This window comes from Meles meles, chromosome 4, assembly GCF_922984935.1.
Source record: "Meles meles chromosome 4, mMelMel3.1 paternal haplotype, whole genome shotgun sequence".
NCBI lineage: Eukaryota > Metazoa > Chordata > Mammalia > Carnivora > Mustelidae > Meles > Meles meles.
The window spans coordinates 8,889,600-8,906,698 of NC_060069.1; the positions used below are offsets into that span (position 1 = coordinate 8,889,600).

Below are 17,099 nucleotides of genomic sequence, written 5' to 3' on the forward strand. Positions count from 1 at the left end.
GTGCATTTGTAAATAAGATCTCTGACTTGTGTAAGTTCTTCGGAAACAGGAAAAGCACTTTTGCGAATGCAACATTATGTTAAATTCTTTCATGGTAATAGGTTCTCACGCTTGGGTCCCCAACTTGCCTGTTCAGGTTTGTAGGACTCATTCAAAAATTTTCTATATCTTTTCCTTATGTACTGTCCAAGTTCATAATGCTGCTCCATGCCCAGCTATGGGAACAAATAAAAGCAAAAATCAGTAGAAGTAAATTCTGTGCATTTCATGTACGAGTCTCATCTTTCCTTATTCAATGTGTAGAGCAAACCATGGTGTAATTTAGTAATTCAATATATTTACATATTTTTAAATGAAATGAAATATAGACATATTTACATATTTTTATATAAGTGAAATATAAAATGAAATATAGACATATTTACATATTTTTAAATGAAAACAGGAAAAGAGAGTTGTGCTTTCAGCCATGATTCCTTGAGAAAACTCACGCACCTTCATTAGCACTACACATAGAGCCTTGCACAGTTAATAGCTGGTGACTGATCTAAGTAAATGGTTCATCTCTGGTGTGGTAGAACATCGCTGGCTCATCTTTGTTGATAGAACGTTCAAGAGAGCTGGTTAACCAGTTGGTTAACCAGTGGAGCTTTTGTGGAAGAAATTCAACCACCTGATAAGAAGCTGGACTTGATGAATTTGAAGATCACTTTCAACCTCTGGGTGTAATGATTTATTATCGCACAGTTCATGTATGCCTGGTTCATGAAAAACTAGAGTCTGTTACTCAAAGTGTGGTCTAGGGATCAGCAGGATTAGCATCACTTGGGAGTATGTGAGAAACCAGATTCCTAGGCCCCATCTTGATCTACTGAGGGGGTAGAGCTCAGGAACCCCTTTTTAACAAGCTTCCTAAGATTCTGATGGCCAGTAATCATTGAGAAATGCTGCTTTAGTTCAGTGATCGTCAAGCATTACTGCGCATCGGCAGCAAAATTATCTAGTGATGTTTGTTGAAATGCAGACGCCTGAGCATTGTCCTCAGAGATTTCCTGCTTATTAGATCCCGGGGTGGCCCTGGAATCTGCATTTTAACAAGCACCCCAAGTGATTCAGATCCATGCAGTAGAGTGCCATGCTTTGAGAAACACTGCCTTCAAGTCTGTCTTTAATTCCGAGTTTTATTAGAGCTTCAGGAGTTAGAAAGCCTGTGGTCCTTATAGCCTCTGCTTGGTCCCACTCGTGTCTTTGCTTGTGGTCCTGGCTGCCATGATCATCACCGACCCCTAGGATGGGGAAGGAGATGGGAAAAGAGTAATGCGTGCTTTGAGTTTTGCTAGTTTCCTGGATGACACGGGTAGGTAAAGAAGCAGGTACTTTGGGCCTAGTTTGTTGTACTAACTGAAAGCTGCATTTTGACCAGAGTCTTCTTCTATAGAGCAGTGGTTTTCAAATGTCAGTGTGCACAGATTCACCTGGAGGAGTCACTGAAACAAGGTTCCAAGAACTGACGCCCTGAGTTTCTGGTTCAGTGGGGAGGGCCAGACAATCTACATTTCTGACATGTTTCCAAGTAATGGTGATGTTGCTCGTCCAGGGACCACACTTTGAGAACCACTGACCTGGAAGGCCATCACCTTGTCATTATGTAGATTGCAAGTACCTGGCCAAGGGCAGGAATTTGGCTCTAGAACTTTGTGACTTCAAGAGTGGCCATGTACCAGCATCACTGGCTTCACCTTGGAGTATGTTAAGACTCTTAAGTCCATGTCAGACCTGCTGAATTAGAATCTGCATTTTCCTCCACGTTTTATTGAGATAGAATTGACATATATCACTGTATAAGTTTAAGAGATACAGCATACAGTTTGGTTTACATATATTGGGAAATGATCACTGTTATAAATTTAGTTAGCATCTGTCATTTCATAGAGATACAATAAAAAGAGAAAGCAAAAAAAAATTGTTTTTCCTTGTGATGAGAACTCTTGGGATTTACCCTCTTAACAACTTTCACATGTGTTAATAGAGCTGTTTTATCCATAGTTGTTACACTGTACATGAAATCCCTACTACTTATTTACCTTGTAACTGGAAGTTTGTACCTTTTGACCATCTTTTCCCCAGTTTTCTTCCCCCACAATCCCCTGCCTCTGGTAACCACAAATCTGATTCCTTTTTCAATGAGTTTGGTTCTTAAATTGTTTTTAGATTCCACATATAAATGAGATCATATGGTATTTGTCTTTGTCTGGCTTTTATTATCTAGCATAATGTCCTCAAGGTTTATCCATGTTGTCATAGACAGCAGGATTTTATCATTTTTATGGCTAAATAATGTTCCATTGTAATATCCATCTATCTATCTACACCACAACTTCTTTATTCATCCATTTGTTGATGGGCATTTAGGTTGTTTCTATATCCTGGCTATTGTAAATAATGATGCAATGAACATAGGGGTACAGATATCTTTTTGAATTTGTGTTTTCATTTCCTTTGACTATTAGAACCTGCATTTTAACGAGACCCCCAAATGATACATTCGTACTAGGAAGCTTGAGAAACACTGCTCTAGGAAATGTGATGGTTAGTCAAGAGACTCCCAGAAGGAGAATCCAGATCCCACAGTCTGAAAGAATCTTCTAGTCTTACTAGAAAAGCTGAACAAGGGAACAGGAATCTCCCCACAGCCACAGGTATTAAGAAGTAGCTTTGAATTTTTATTACTGTCCCCTCGTTTAAGGAGCTGAAAGCTGGGTAGGAGTGAGGTATGGTGGGAGGAGCTCTGACTGGGGTGCCCAAAGTTGCTGACCTTAAACAGCCTCTGTGGGATTTCTCCTCTGTGAAACATTGTGGTTGAATTAGGAAAGTGGTTCTCAGACTTGGCTGCAAATTAGAGCCAACTGATCAGCTGAGGGATTCTAAAAATCCCAATGTCCAGGCTATACCCTAGATGAATTAAATAAGAACCTCTGTCTGGGAAGCAGACAGACATCGGCATTTTTTAAAGCTCTCCAAATAATTTCAGTGTTTAGCCAAGACTGAGACCCATTGGTTTCAATGCTTAGTTAAATGTTTAGGGATATTCTACTCTAAACAGTCTATGACATTTTCTTAATGTATTTAGACAGTGCTTTGATCAGGGCAGAAGCAACACATGGGGCCTCCAGCTCCGAACAGAAGAACCACCCGCTGTTGCAAGAGAAGGGGGTGGTGCTCTGGAGCAGGGACTACAGTGCCTTTGTCCCCCACCCAACCCCCCTTCACCTTCTCCTTTAGTATTCTTTAGGAAGTAGAGCTCCCTGTGTTTAAGACCACGTATAAGAAGGCTCAATCCCAGTATATCCAGCTGATAAAAAAATCAAATTTGGCATCAGCACTTCCAAAGGAATCCTGTCTTCCCAAACCTGCTGATTCAGTTTATCAATTACAAGTTTATTTTTTGCTTCCTTGGAGGGAGGCTGAGCAACTCAGGGGCTGGCTTCCAAGGATCTCTTGGCTCTCCTCAGCATCTTTAAGCTCATGTGTTCATCTGTTGCCATGCACAGCTCTTACGCTTTAATAAAGCCAAACAGGGCAAAAAAAAAAAAAAAAAAATCAAAACGGGCAATTTTATACAATTTTCCTACAGTTCCTAGTCACTAGGGGTGACTTGGTCATGATCAGAAATTACCGAAGTTAACCATTACTGCCTTGCCTTTCATGATCAAAACACATTTTGGACTTTTTAGTTCCTAGGTCATTATGCAAAATATTCTCCCAGATCTGAGTAACCTAAGTGGTTATATGGTTTCAACGTATTACAAACTCTACACAGTTTCCCTTAAGACTCATCAGCAAACTTTTCGCTGAAAATCCAACCAACCTGAGTGAGTTGGCCAAATCCTTGGGGCCATGAGGATTCCTTAATGGGGTCATTAGGGAAGGTTTCAATGGGACTTCGGTCTCCATGCCTAAATACCTGAAAAGAGATCAAGACAGTAATGTTACAAATTTCACTTAGGTGTTTTAGCTCAGCTCATCCTCATAGATTTTCTTCTAAACCACTGGTTCTCAACATTGGAATGTGGCCAGGGCATCAGGATTTTGCACTTGATCTTAGTTAAAAGGCCGAGCAGTGATTCAGAGCATCAGGATTTTGAAGACCTCCTCATGTAAGGGGCGCCTGGATGGCTCCGTCGGTTAAGTGTCTGCCTTCAACTCAGGTCATGATCTCAGGGTTGTTGGATCAAGTCCTGCATCCAGTTCCCTGCTCAGTGGGGAGTCTGCTTCTCCCTGTCCTCCCTGCTTGTTCTCTCTCCCTCTCAAATAAAGAAGTAAATAAATCTTAAAAAAAAAAAAAAAGACCTCCCAGGTAAATCTCAGGTTAAGAACCACTGTTTGCATCTCACTAACACTTTCCTGTGTTTCAGGTAATGTAAGTCAGGAGACAGTCAGTCATTAGAAGGCAGACAAGCCATACACGGAGACTGGTTTGTATATTGGGGCAAGGAGGAACACAAAGTTTAGCAAGATCACTTTTTTAAAATTTATTTTTTAAAAGATTTTATTTATTTATTTGACAGAGAGAGAGATCACAAGTAGGCAGAGAGGCAGGCGGGGGGGCGGGGACCAGGCTCCCCGCTGAGCGGAGAGCCCGATGCGGGGCTCGATCCCAGGACCCTGAGACCATGACCTGAGCCCAAAGGCAGAGGCTTAACCCACTGAGACACCCAGGCGCTCTGCAAGATCACTTTATTGCAGACAGGCTCTGATGAGAAGTATTCTTCCTTAATTATGGTGTAAAAAATTTTACATATGATAAAAGCAGTCGCTTTTAAATGTCACATACAATTTGTGACCATCTTGAGCCAATGATTTATTAGTTTTTAGGAGATTAGAGATAAAGGACTTACGGAAAGGGAGATTAGAAAAGCTAATTCTTAATACTTTAGGATTTGTATGCATGTCATACTATTTTGATTGCATATTTTCCTCTTTGGAGCGAGTAGTCAGGACTTTCGAAATGTTGGTATTTTCTGACTCTAATATGCTTTCTGAATAAAATACCAAACTAAATACAAAGCTGTTTTATCAGCAAAAGATAAGACATGAAAAATATTCCAGAAGTCCAAGATGAAATCTATATGAAAAATACTCCAGAAGTCCAAGATGAAGTCTATACTGATGCCAGCAAACATTTTAATACAGAGGAAGGCCACAGAATACCTTTGCATTATCTGAGATTTCCTGCTTGTCATTTACACTACCTGGCTAAGATGCTCCAGGAGACACAGAGTGAGGAAGAGTTGTCAATTTTAGCCATCTTTCAGATAGGATTCCACGAAAGGGAGGGAGGCTTGTAGGACCTGGGTTGTGTCTCTGGTGTCTAAAGAAAACTTACCTTTTGGTCCCCTAAACTGGTGAGAAATAAAAATTGCAGTAGAACAGGCCATAGCAAACAGAGACCACGGTGTAGTGGATCGATCGATCGCTCTTTCTTTCTTTAATTTTTTAGAAAAGATTTTATAGAGAGAGATACAGTGATAGAGGGAGAGACAGTGAGAGACAGTGAGAGAAGGAACACAAGCAGGGGGAGCAGGAGAGGGAGAAGTAAGTTCCCCGCTGAGCAGGGAGCCCGATGCGGGGATTGATTCTAGGACCCTGGGATCATGACCTGAGTCGAAGGCAGATGCTTAATGACTGAGCCACCCAGGGGCCCCTCATTAGTTCTCTTTTCATAATCTAAACATATTTGGACTTTTTAGATCCCAGATAATTGTGCAAAATACTTTCTTAGATCTGAATAACTAAAATTGCTACATGGTTTCAGTTGATTATAAATCCTACAACGTTTAGTTTCCAGGGCATCTCAGCCTCAGCACTGTTGACATTTTGGGCTGGATAATTCCTTGTGAGGGGCTATCCTAGTCCCTGTAGGATGTTTAGTGGCGTGTCTGGCCTTTGCACAGTAGAGGGCAGTAGCAGTCCCTAACTGTGACAATCAAAAAGTTCTCCAGACATTGCCAAATGTGCTGTAGGGGGCAAAATCATCTCTGGTTGGGAATGCGTAAGTTGGCCAAAGGGAAGTCAGATGAGAGACACTGTAGTAAAATAATTTACAATGCTTCTTACCAGCCTTTAACCACAATAACTGAAGGTTTTTGTTTTGTTTTTTAAGATTTTATTTATTTGAGAGAGAGAGTGCAAGCACAAGCAGGGTGAAGGGCAGAGGGAGAAGGGGACTCGATTCCAGAACCCCAGGGTCATGAACTGAGCTGAAGGCAGACACTTAACCGACTGAGCCATCCGGGCGTCTCTCAAGGTTTTTTGAATGCTTGGTATGTCCTAGAAACTGTGCTAAGTGCTTCTCATAATTTAGTCCATTCATCAGTTCTACAAAGCATTTATGATTATTATCTTCACTTCACAAACGAGGAAATCAGTCCTAGTTAAGTGACCTCCCCAAGGTCACGCAGCATGTAAATGACACAGTAGAGATCCAAGCACAGACGGTGTGGCTCCAATGCCAGCACTCTTAACCCGTGTTAAGAGGCTCATTTCTCTGCTAAAACACACCTTCGGCATCCCTCCAGTGGGCTATCCGGGATCTGGGGCTTCTTTATGAACTTTTCCTCTAAGATCAGAAGCTCTCTGTGTTGCAGGGGAGGGGGCGGTGTTGCACTACAGGAAAACTCTGATGTAAGCAACAATCCCAAATACTACTTAAAAAACAGAACTGAGATTATGCATCTAAATGACAGTGTAGCCTGGGGAGAAAAATAAGCACGGTGCCCTTAGAGGAGGGGTATTTAAACAGCAGAGCCCTGGAACATAATCACAGGCTTGAACAGGCTTTCTTACTCTGTCCTTACAGGTCAGGAATAATTGTACTTCCCTCTACTGCAGTAAGTTTTAAGGGTTTTTGAGATAGTGGCTCAAACACGCTGTGAGCTCTTCAAAAGGGGTGTCCCCCAGAGACAATTAACAAACCATCCCGCTCCGCGCCCCCAGATGCTGGAAATCAGTATGTGTGCGTGTACCGGTGTGCATGTGTCGGTGTGCCTATCCGTGAGCGCCCTCAAGTGCACACAGGCCGTTCTTGAGCTCCTGGAGTTTCAGCTGGAGCCTTTAGACTGTGCCTCGGTGCTTTTAAGTCTGCAGTAAGGCAACTTCCTAACAGCTGCTCTGCCAAATTTGTAACTGCTGTTCTCAGTCCAGCAATCATACTGTATGAAAGCCTTCAGAAACCGAAACATACAAGTCGGCCCCAGGACTATTTCGCAGCCCCAGTGGTAACTGCAACAGGAAGACATCCAGGATAACTGTAACCCTCCAGGGTTTTGTACAGTCTTTCCCCTGCCCTCTCTTTCAACTCTCACAACTCCTGCGAGGCCAGGCTGGCCCTATAGCTGTCCTGACCCAAAAAGGAAACTGAGGTTCAAAGAGACGGAACGAGCCATCCAGATCTCTTGGTTTTCATGAATGCCACCCCCTGTTTTCTCCCCCACATCACGTTCACTTCATCCTTTTAGATCACAGGTGACTTTAAAAAAAAAAAACAGAACCATGGTCTGGTTCCCCCACAAACGATCCTTCTCTATCCAGTGTCCTGAGTGGGTTTGCCATATTACATCATCCTACCTGATCTGGCCCTGCCCACCTTGATGCTACTGTCTCACACTTTTGCTAAACATGGTTAGCCACAGAGCCCCTGCTGCATCAGGGTGGCGAAGTTCCACCGGCCCGGAATGTCCTCCTCCTACTTCTAATCCTGGCGGTCACCGAATCCAGGTTCCTTCTGAAAAAGGCAACCAAGAGAGGTCTCTCTTGACCTCCCATACTCACCACACGTATTACTCTTTCTGTAAAAAGTTAAAAATAATGATTCTCTAAGGGTTTTCTATGGTACACTCTGGGAAAAGAAGGAGGTGGATTCTGTGGTCAAATTTTAGGAAATATAGTTTCCTACTAGATCTTTTCCTTTAAAGCCACAGCACAATTAAAATATTATTATTATTATTATTTTTAAAGATTTTCTTTATTTATTTGAGAGAGAGCAAGAGAGGGAGAGAAAGAGCATGAGCAGAGGGACAGAGGGGGAGGAAGAAGCAGACTTCCCACTGAGCAGGAAGCCAGATACCAGGACCCTGGGATCATGACCTGAGCCAAAGGCAGATGCTTAACCGACTGAGCCACTCAGGTGCCCAGAGACGTTAGACTATTAAAGACTGAGGAGTCCTGCCCTTTAGAGACCTGAAATACAATGTAACCCTTGTTTTGTTCTGATTTGACTACTGAAACCCATTTTTTCTTCCAAGCAACTCCTGTTAACAACTCATCATACTAGCATTCCATGGGACACACGTTGATAAACCTGTTTTAAAAGATTGTATGATAACTGTTCATGAGACAGAACAAGAACCAAGGACAGTTTCCTGCTCTTTCTGCCAAGGACAGCTTCTCAGAAGTGGGAAAGATTTATTTTTCCTGGATGGAGGAGAAACAGCGAGGAAACTACCTACTGATTATGAGCTGTCTGTGTACCTAACCCTCACGGGGAGCTCTCAGTTCCATGTGCTGGCTCCATTCCAGCCCCAATGGGCTATGTGCAGGGATCAGGGGCAGCCGTCATACAGCCTGGATTCACATCCTAACCACGGCTACCACGTAACTATGGACAAGCTGCTTAGCCTCTTTGTGTCTCAATGTCTTTATCTATAAAATAGAGATAGTAAGGTTTTTGTAAAACTTTAAAGAACAGTTGCCAAATGGAGCAAACCAAACTGCAGAATGCCCAAATACTGCACGAAACATACTTTATGCTATAAAATTATTTGCTGTTTATCTGAAATTCAAATTTAACTGTGTATCGTGCTTTCCTAGGAACCCTACTTCATGGGGTTGTTGGAAGGATAATGGGACATTTTCCATATCGCACTCTCAGAACAGTGCCCAGCGTATAATAAACATCGAGTGATGGCTGGTTATTGTTACAAATGTTACCACTTTAATTAGAGGCACCTTTCTTTTATTCCGGCTCTAATAATTTTCTAAGGATTTGCCAGGGTATATAATTTATCCAAATATGGTCAAATATGCTCCATAATCAATAAAAAGAAAGTAGTATCTCATCGCTGAAGTCCTTAGATATTGTTTTGTAAGGACCAAGAAGTTGTATTAAGTTGTCTTCTTCTACCATTAATGGAAGAAAGCCCTGCTAGGAAAAATCATTAACATTAGCCTTGTGTGATAAATGTTAATCTTTATAGCTCCACGAGAGCTTTCTTTGTAAGGTTTTCTTGTCTTTTCCTTTTTTTTTTTTTTTAAGATTTTATTTATTCATTTGTCAGAGAGAGAGAGCACAAGCAAGGAAGCAGCAGGCAAAGGGAGAAACAGACTCCACATTGAGCAGGGGGTCTGGAGTGGGACTCCATCCCCAGGACCCTGAGATCATGACCCGAGGCGAAAGCAGTTGCTTAACTGAGCCACCCGGGTGTCCCTGCCAGGTTTTTTTTTAGGGTAGAATTAAGTTGTAGTCCCTGAACGCCTGTTAACTGAGAGTGAAGGGGGGAGAAAGGCAGTCCTCGACCTTTGGTAGTCAAGGGGAGTGAGCCTGTGTTGGAGGAAAACAGACACAGAATCGACCACATGCGGTTAACTCCAAGTTCACTATGATACCTCACAGACGATTACCTCTTAGCCAACTTGCCACAGGCCTAGTGTTGAGACTGCAATTTCTGCGGTGTCCCCCACACTTGCTTAATGCACGTGTTGGCAAGAAACCCATGAATATAAGTAAAAGTCCCAGTTGCGTGGATTTCTTTACAGATGGTACAGGATATGACACACGGTTCTTTTTTCAGTACAGAAGTCTGACAGCTGGTAAATCACTTGTAAACAAATTGATGGTATGTTTCTCTGATTCTCTCTCATTTGTTGACTCATGACCTAGTAAAGATTTATTGCACTAATAATCATAATTTGCATAATCATATGGTTATGAAATTTGTTCCCATAGAAGGGAAAGAAAGGAGATCTGAAAACACTCGGCTGAGAAAACAGGAATTTTGTGTTTGATTTTTTTTTAGGTAAAAGATGACCTCCCTGAAAATTAGAGAAATAAATTTTGAGTATTCTCACAGGAAGAAAATTTACTTATTTACCAGCGTATTTTCCGTCTATCAAATAAAAAAGGCGAGGAAGAGAAAGAGATTGAGAGAGCAGGTGTGAAAGACAAAGAGAGGGGCAGAGGCGGAGGGAGACAGTGAGTGCAACAGGTGAAGAAAGTAGAGATACAGAGAAAACCACAGAGGGGGAAACCCAGGGACACACAGGGATTAACCCCAGGACTCCCAAGAAAGTGATAAATCCCCTTCACTTCGCAACCCCCCTTCCTACCTACTTTTAAGAAAACGTCCACAGTATATTTTCTTTCCTTCACGTCACACATCAGCCACCCCTCTTGCCCCACAAGTTGTCACACATGGGGGGGGGGGAGAAAAACATTATTTTAATGATCAATCAAATCTACATATCAGGAAGTCCTCCTCGAAATTTCTCGAATTTAGTTTCACTTTTATGCTTCAAAGACGGTTGGCAAATAGAGTTTCCAGTTTCCTGATAGAGAAAAGGGGAAGGGGCTACTTCATGCAGAAGATGGCTGTTCTTTGGTTTGCAAACAAATAATCGGGTTAGCTCCTGGGGCTAACGTGGCCAGCTGGGGCTTCCCGCACAGCGTCTGTGGCTGTCAGGAGGAACCACGCACTCAGGGCAGCTGTGAAATACGTGAATAAATAAATAACAGCGGCAAAGGCACAAATAGCCCAAGCAAACACTTTTTGTCAGGACACGTTAAGAATTCGTTAGGCGGAGCTTGCGAAACTTGATGATGCACTTTCTGAGTTAGGAGCCCGGGAGACCACAGTAGGGGGTAAAGCGAAACCTGACACCTGGGTATCAGCCCCCGCTGGTAACAGTTTTAAGGGAAAAACAAGGAGAAAAGTCTACTCACCAAAGTCACAAACTTCAGCTCCTTGGCGACCGCACCTCGGTCTAGCCAGGAGAGCAGAAGCCAGAAGCTAAGGCCAAGGCTTGCTGCCCTGGCCACGGGGAGCAGGGCAGCCCTCATGCTGGGGAGTGCTTTCTCGGGCTGGAGTTTCGAGGTGCTGTTTCCAGAGCGAAAGCCATTAGAGGGCACGCTATTTAACAAAGAGATTGGAAGGGAAGGAGTCCCTGGGCGGAGCCAGACGCAGAAATAGTAAGATCGCCAGGTAGTTTGGTCGGGTAATTTGGGGGCTGGGTGTGAGAGATCCCAGTCTTCTGGATTTAAGGTAGAATGCTGAGACCCGGAGAGGGGAAAGCCGTTGCTCAAGGTCACGGAGCATGTTAGGACACTTCTTCCCCCTAAAGTTTACCATTCCCTTTTCTTTAGATTGGGTGTGATACAGTGTTTCCCTTAGGAAAGGGATCTGCCCCGGCTTTGGAAACCTGAGGCCCCTGATTCCTAACTGGGAATTTGGAAATTCAGAAATATAGGCACAGAAATATGGAAGGGACTGGGAGTACTGGCGTATTTTAGGTCTATTCCCCAGGCCGAACTTGGCTCCCTTTTGTAAAACTCTTATGTAGCCTAGAGAGGTGTTTTTATTATTTTATTATTTAAAAAAAAATTTTTTTTGAGAGGTGTTTTTGAATTGAAGAAAAGTAAGAGAAATTTTAGTTTGAAAACTTTTAGTGACACCTTCAGATACTTGGGGTTCATCTGTGGTGTCTCAAAATTAGGATTAAAAACCTGACACAATTGAAAAACGATGACAACAACAACAAACTGACCTATAACTCTATGTTGTCAGTCACCGTCTGACACCTGAGCCCTGCATTCTGCTTTCTGGGTGAGTCACAGCCTCGCCTCTCCAGCCCTGATCTCATCAGGGACGCCACAAAAGAGGATAATCCAGACTGAGGGAATTTAGCTTTCTATTCCCCCCCACCCCCAACACATCAGCCCCATTGTAGGCTGAACCTACCCCGTCAGCAGAGGGAGAACAATGGTGCATCTCACAAGCTGGTCTCTGGTACATTGTACCTGTGGAAAGAGGGTTCTGTGGTGAGGTGCCCTAGAGTGTGGTGTGTGGGGAAGTGGGTGTTCTTTTGGTATGGAAGAGAGTGTGTGAAGAATGAAGGAATGTGTGGTAGGGTTAGCCATTTCAGGGGACTTGGGACCCTGTGTTTGCTATCACATTCTTCACCTGCCAGTCCCCATTGTCCTTCAGTGGGTGACATTTTGAGGAGATGCCTTTAGGGATAAGGGGATGGAGGTTGAGATCTGGTCCAGGGCAGATTTGAAATTGCCACACTGATGGTCCCTGCTGCATGCACCAGGCAACCTGACCAAGGAAGCTCCAGCACCCGTTTACCTTTCACTTGGCTTTGACCCACATGCCTTAAATTGTACCAGATACCTCATTCTGTTCCATGTTTTTTCAAGGATCAGATTGGCTCCCTGTTGTCCTATCTTCTTCCTTATCTACCTCTGGCTTAATGCCTGGCTATAGGCTTAGTGCTTCCTGGTAATGTCTCTGGTTCTCTAACCCACCTATGCCGTGTTGTGTTGGGTTGGATAAAACCCTCTTCTGATCCAGATCCTACTTTCTCTGGATCACCTCCTCTGGGATCCTTGTAGCCCTCCAAGTAGCAACAATAGTAGCAGCAGCTGCGGCAAACAATTCTGATTACATTGAATACATCTCTACCTAAACTGGTTCAGGTTGGAATAAGTGGATAGTTTATATTTCTATTCTCTACCCTAGTCATCACCCTAAGTTCTACTTTGATTATTAAATTATAAGGGGAGGGGAAGATCATAGATACAGATCCGAATACCATGAATTTGAGTCTGAAAGAAACCCAACTCAGATTAAATTCACTTAAGAATCTTCTTTGGTCTCTTGAACCTTGAGTTCATAAGGCCTTTGTGAAGGCTTAAAGAGTCATCTGGAATAAATACGCAGATATGGTAGCTTTAAAGGTGAGACTTCAGGGTGCCTGGGTGGCTCAGTCAGTTAAGCGTCTGCCTTCAGCTCAGGTCATGATCCCAGGGTCCTGGGATCGAGTCCCCCTTGCTCAGTGGAGAGTCCCCTTCTCCCTCTTCTTCTCCCCCTGCTTGTGCTCTTTCTCAAAAATAAATAAATAAAATCTTTAAAAAGAAAAAAAGGTGAGACGTAAAAAAATATTGGGTGTCTTTATTGATATCCCAAGAAAGGGTGCCAGTAATTTTCATGTCAATGATTAGCAGAACTTACTGTCTGAATCACTTTTGTTTCTTCATATAGCTCTATGTAAATAACACAACACAATGTTAGGAAGTCCCGTAAGTGGAGCAGGTTGGGTTCATTGGAAAGCCAACTCCCAGATGGAGATTTGCATGCAGGAAATTTATTTACGAATGTTCTCAGGAGCAACAACAGAAGGGGTAAGAAAAATAAAGCAGGCTTGGGCAGAGGGAGAAGACCTCAGCTGACCCTGCTAGGAGTGCAGAAGCTGGGATAGCCTTTGAAGTTGTCCTGAACTGGGGAGAGGGAGCTGGGCATTTTTTTTTTTTTTTTTACTCCTGCCTCAGCCAGTCATTGGATGCAGGCTGCTCCCAGCAGGGAGTGTGGCCATGGGTAAGGTGGCTTTCTTCCGCCACAACAGTTCTGAAAGGAATTGACAGCTGAATAATGTCAAAGAATAAAATCCCAAGAGCTGGAGGGAATTAATCCTTCAGCTCACTAAGGGAGACTTGTGTGGTACAACACAGAATCCATGACCATGAACAATTATTCATAGGAAAAGAATTCATGATCCTGGGTAGATCAAACGCTGTGAAAGCACTAAGCGTGCCTCTGATAGCAAGAGTCTGGCTTGGAGTTAAGATCCATCAATAGATACATTGGTCGCTCACCAAGGAGGAAGGCTGTGTTTAAACTCCTGACTTGTTACACCTTCCCAATTGTATTATTTGACTCTCAGTGACTTGAAGACTAGGGGGCACTAAATAGTAACGATTAATCAACAGTCACTGTCAGGGAAACTGTTGCACCAGAACTTGGTTACAGTGTTCGCTGCTCTGAGACAAATGGAAGAGGGGCTTAGAATAAAAGTTGTTCTCTCCTTTACTGATCATTTTGGGTGTTTAGTGTCTGTAAGTCTGTTTGCCCTTGGTATGTCTATTTTATTTTGAATAGTTAGGTAAACATCCAATGTTAATGTGGTGTGGTGGTGGGGAGTGATGTAAGATCAGTGACTGTCCTGCCAAACTCGATGGGAGCCTGAGGCAAATGGAAAATCAATAGGGTTCCTGGGTGGCTCAGTTATTGCGCATCTGCCTTTTGCTAGAGTCATGATCCCAGGGTCCAGGGACCGAGCCCCATATCAGGTTCCCTGCTCAGGGGGGAGTGTGCTTCTCCTTCTCCCACTCCCCCTGCTTGTGTTCCCTCTCTTGCTGTATCTATGTCTGTCAGGTAAATATACAATATTTTTTAAAAAATCTATAATTCTGACCCTGTTTTTACTTTAAACTTTGACATCTTTTTTTATTTTTATTATTTTTTAAAGATTTTACTTATTTATTTGTCAGAGAGAAAGAGAGAATGAGCACATGCAGGGGGAGTGGCTGGCAGAGAGAGAAGCAGACTCCCCACTGAGCAAGGAGCCTGACGCAGGGCTTGATCCCAGGACCCTGAGATCATGACCTGAGCCAAAGGCAGACACTTAACCAACTGAGCCACCTGGGCATCCCTTGACATCTTTTTAGATGATAGATTGTTTTACATTAATTTTTTTTTTCAAAATACTGTGCTAAAATATATTGATCACAGCTTTGTAGTAAAGCTTGAAATCAGGGATTGTGATGCCCCCAGTTTTGTTTTTCTTTTTCAACATTTCCTTAGCAATTCAGGGTCTCCTTCTGGTTCCATACAAATTTTAAGATTGTTTGTTCCAGCACTTTGAAAAATGCCAGTGGAATTTTGATCAGGATGGCATTGAAAGTATAGATGGCTCTAGGCAGTATAGACATTTTAACAATGTTTATTCTTCTGATCCATGAGCATGGAACTCTCTTCCATCTTTTTGTGTCTTCTTCAGTTTCTTTCATGAGTGTTATGTAGTTCCCGGAGTACAGATCCTTTACCTCTTTGGTTAGGTTTATTCCCAGGTATCTTATGGTTCTTGGTGCTATAGTAAATGGAATTAATTCTCTAATTTCCCTTTCTATATTTTTATTGTTAGTGTAGAAGAAAGCAACAGATTTCTGTACATTGATTTTGTATCCTGCCATGTTACTGAATTGCTGTATGAGTTTTAGTAGTTTGGGGGTGGAGTCTTTTGGGTTTTCTGTATAAAGTATCATGTCATCTGTGAAGAGAGTGAATTTGATTTCTTCTTTGCCAATTTGAATACCTTTTATTTCTTTTTTGTTATCTGATTGCTGTTGCTCATTATTAGGAAGTTTCTGGCATCCCTGTATGTTACAAGCCCAAGGTTGATGCCTCGCTCTCCTCACCCTAGTTCCCAGACATGACTCTATGAATTGGAACATGGGAGCGAACAACTTCTTTTTTCTTTTGAGATGAAGTAATCCGACTTCCTCCTGTTCCATCTCCAAGGAATTGAAGTCTTGGTCAGGATAAGGACATCAGGAACAGAAGACTTTTATCTGTTAGACTGAACAAAGGTGACCTTCAGCTGCTCCTCAGACTGTATTTACTTCATAGGCCTGGCCTCTGTCCTCCTCCTTTGCCCCTGTGGTAACACTGCTTTCCTCACAGTCAAAACTAACTCACCTGAGAGACAGTGACTCGTAACTGAGAAGGAGCTGTGAAGAACAGGGATGGGGTCTGACATGGTCACCCTGGAAAGAGGCTCAGTCATTCAGGCGCTGACAGGAGAGACTGCTGTGTCTTCGCCCACCTTGTGAGTCATTCCAAGGCTCTGGTCACTGGGATAACAGTCCTACCACTGGTTCAACTCCCATACAGCCATCCAGACAGACCATTGTATTGGTTCTACTCTATTTAATATGGAAGGGAAAGAACTCACCACTTATAAAAATGTGATCCTGTCTCATTTTGTGTAACGTGTGTTGAAGAAACATGCACATTTTGATGGTGCTTTTGTTCAGGGTGACGTGATTGTGAGTGGTTTTACTTTCTTCCTTCTGCTCTTCTCTACTTTCCAAATTTCTCACAATGAACAGATATTTTTATTAAAGTCAGAATATGAATTTTAAGATGTCTAATATGAACTTGATGCTCTTTCTCACTTGATTACCAGGTACCTTCAGCATTATGGAAGGTGGGTCTGGAAGGTCACTGACTGTATGACATAGTTCATCCGACTATTCCTATTATAGGGCCAATTCCTAAGCTGGCAAAGAGAGAAAAACATCTTCCTCCTGTCCTAATTTCTCTTCTGTCCCCCTCCTTTATCTTTTGATGTATCTGTATTAAACAGATCTGACAATTTCCTGTAGCATCATGAAAATCCCAGGACAATGCAATACCTATTTAGAAAGTCCTCAGTTTGTCCTTAAGAAGTCCTTGAATCACATCATGTCAGTGACCCATTCAAAATCCTCCACTGGCTTCCCACCACACTTGGAATAAAATCCCAAATCCCTCCATGACATGCAAGAAGCCTGCTACCTCTTCAGCATACCTCTTCTCACTCTTCCCTTGCTCACGCCCATGAAAGTTTCCACTCCATACACCTTGCATTTTACAGTGCGCTCTCTCTGGGGCACTCTCCCCTCAGCTGAGCCGATGGTCTCACTTTGCCAGTTAATCAGCAGCTTCCTGGCAGCCTCTGTCACGCTACCCTGCTTTATTTCTGCTATGTCCCTGTTCATACCCGACACTATGCTACATATGTATTTATTTGTTCATTTATTGTCTGTCTCCTCCATTAGAATGTACTCCACGAGAGTAGAAGTGTTTACTGCTGGGTCCTCATTGGATAGAACAAGACCTGGAACATAGTAGAGGTTTATTTATATTTATTTATTTAAAGATTTTATTTCTTTACTTCTTTGACAAAGAGGGATGCAATGAGAGAGGGAACATAAGCAGGGGGAG

General features: G+C 42.8%; 1 protein-coding gene across 2 annotated transcripts in view; it reads right to left on the reverse strand.

Annotated features, from left to right (window-relative positions):
* Positions 1–11,195, reverse strand: part of ACP3 (acid phosphatase 3) — a 49,215-nt gene extending 38,020 nt beyond the window's left edge. Inside the window, exons 1-3 of one of the 2 annotated variants that reach the window (XM_046003559.1) lie at positions 10,997–11,195; positions 3,869–3,964; positions 129–215 (exon numbers count right to left, since the gene is read on the reverse strand). In XM_046003559.1, coding sequence (XP_045859515.1) covers positions 129–215; positions 3,869–3,964; positions 10,997–11,113 — 300 coding nt within the window. In that variant the 5' untranslated portion in view covers positions 11,114–11,195. The remainder of the gene's footprint in view (positions 1–128; positions 216–3,868; positions 3,965–10,996) is intronic. The other variant, XM_046003558.1, reaches the window with a different exon arrangement.
* Positions 11,196–17,099: the final 5,904 nt, after the last annotated feature.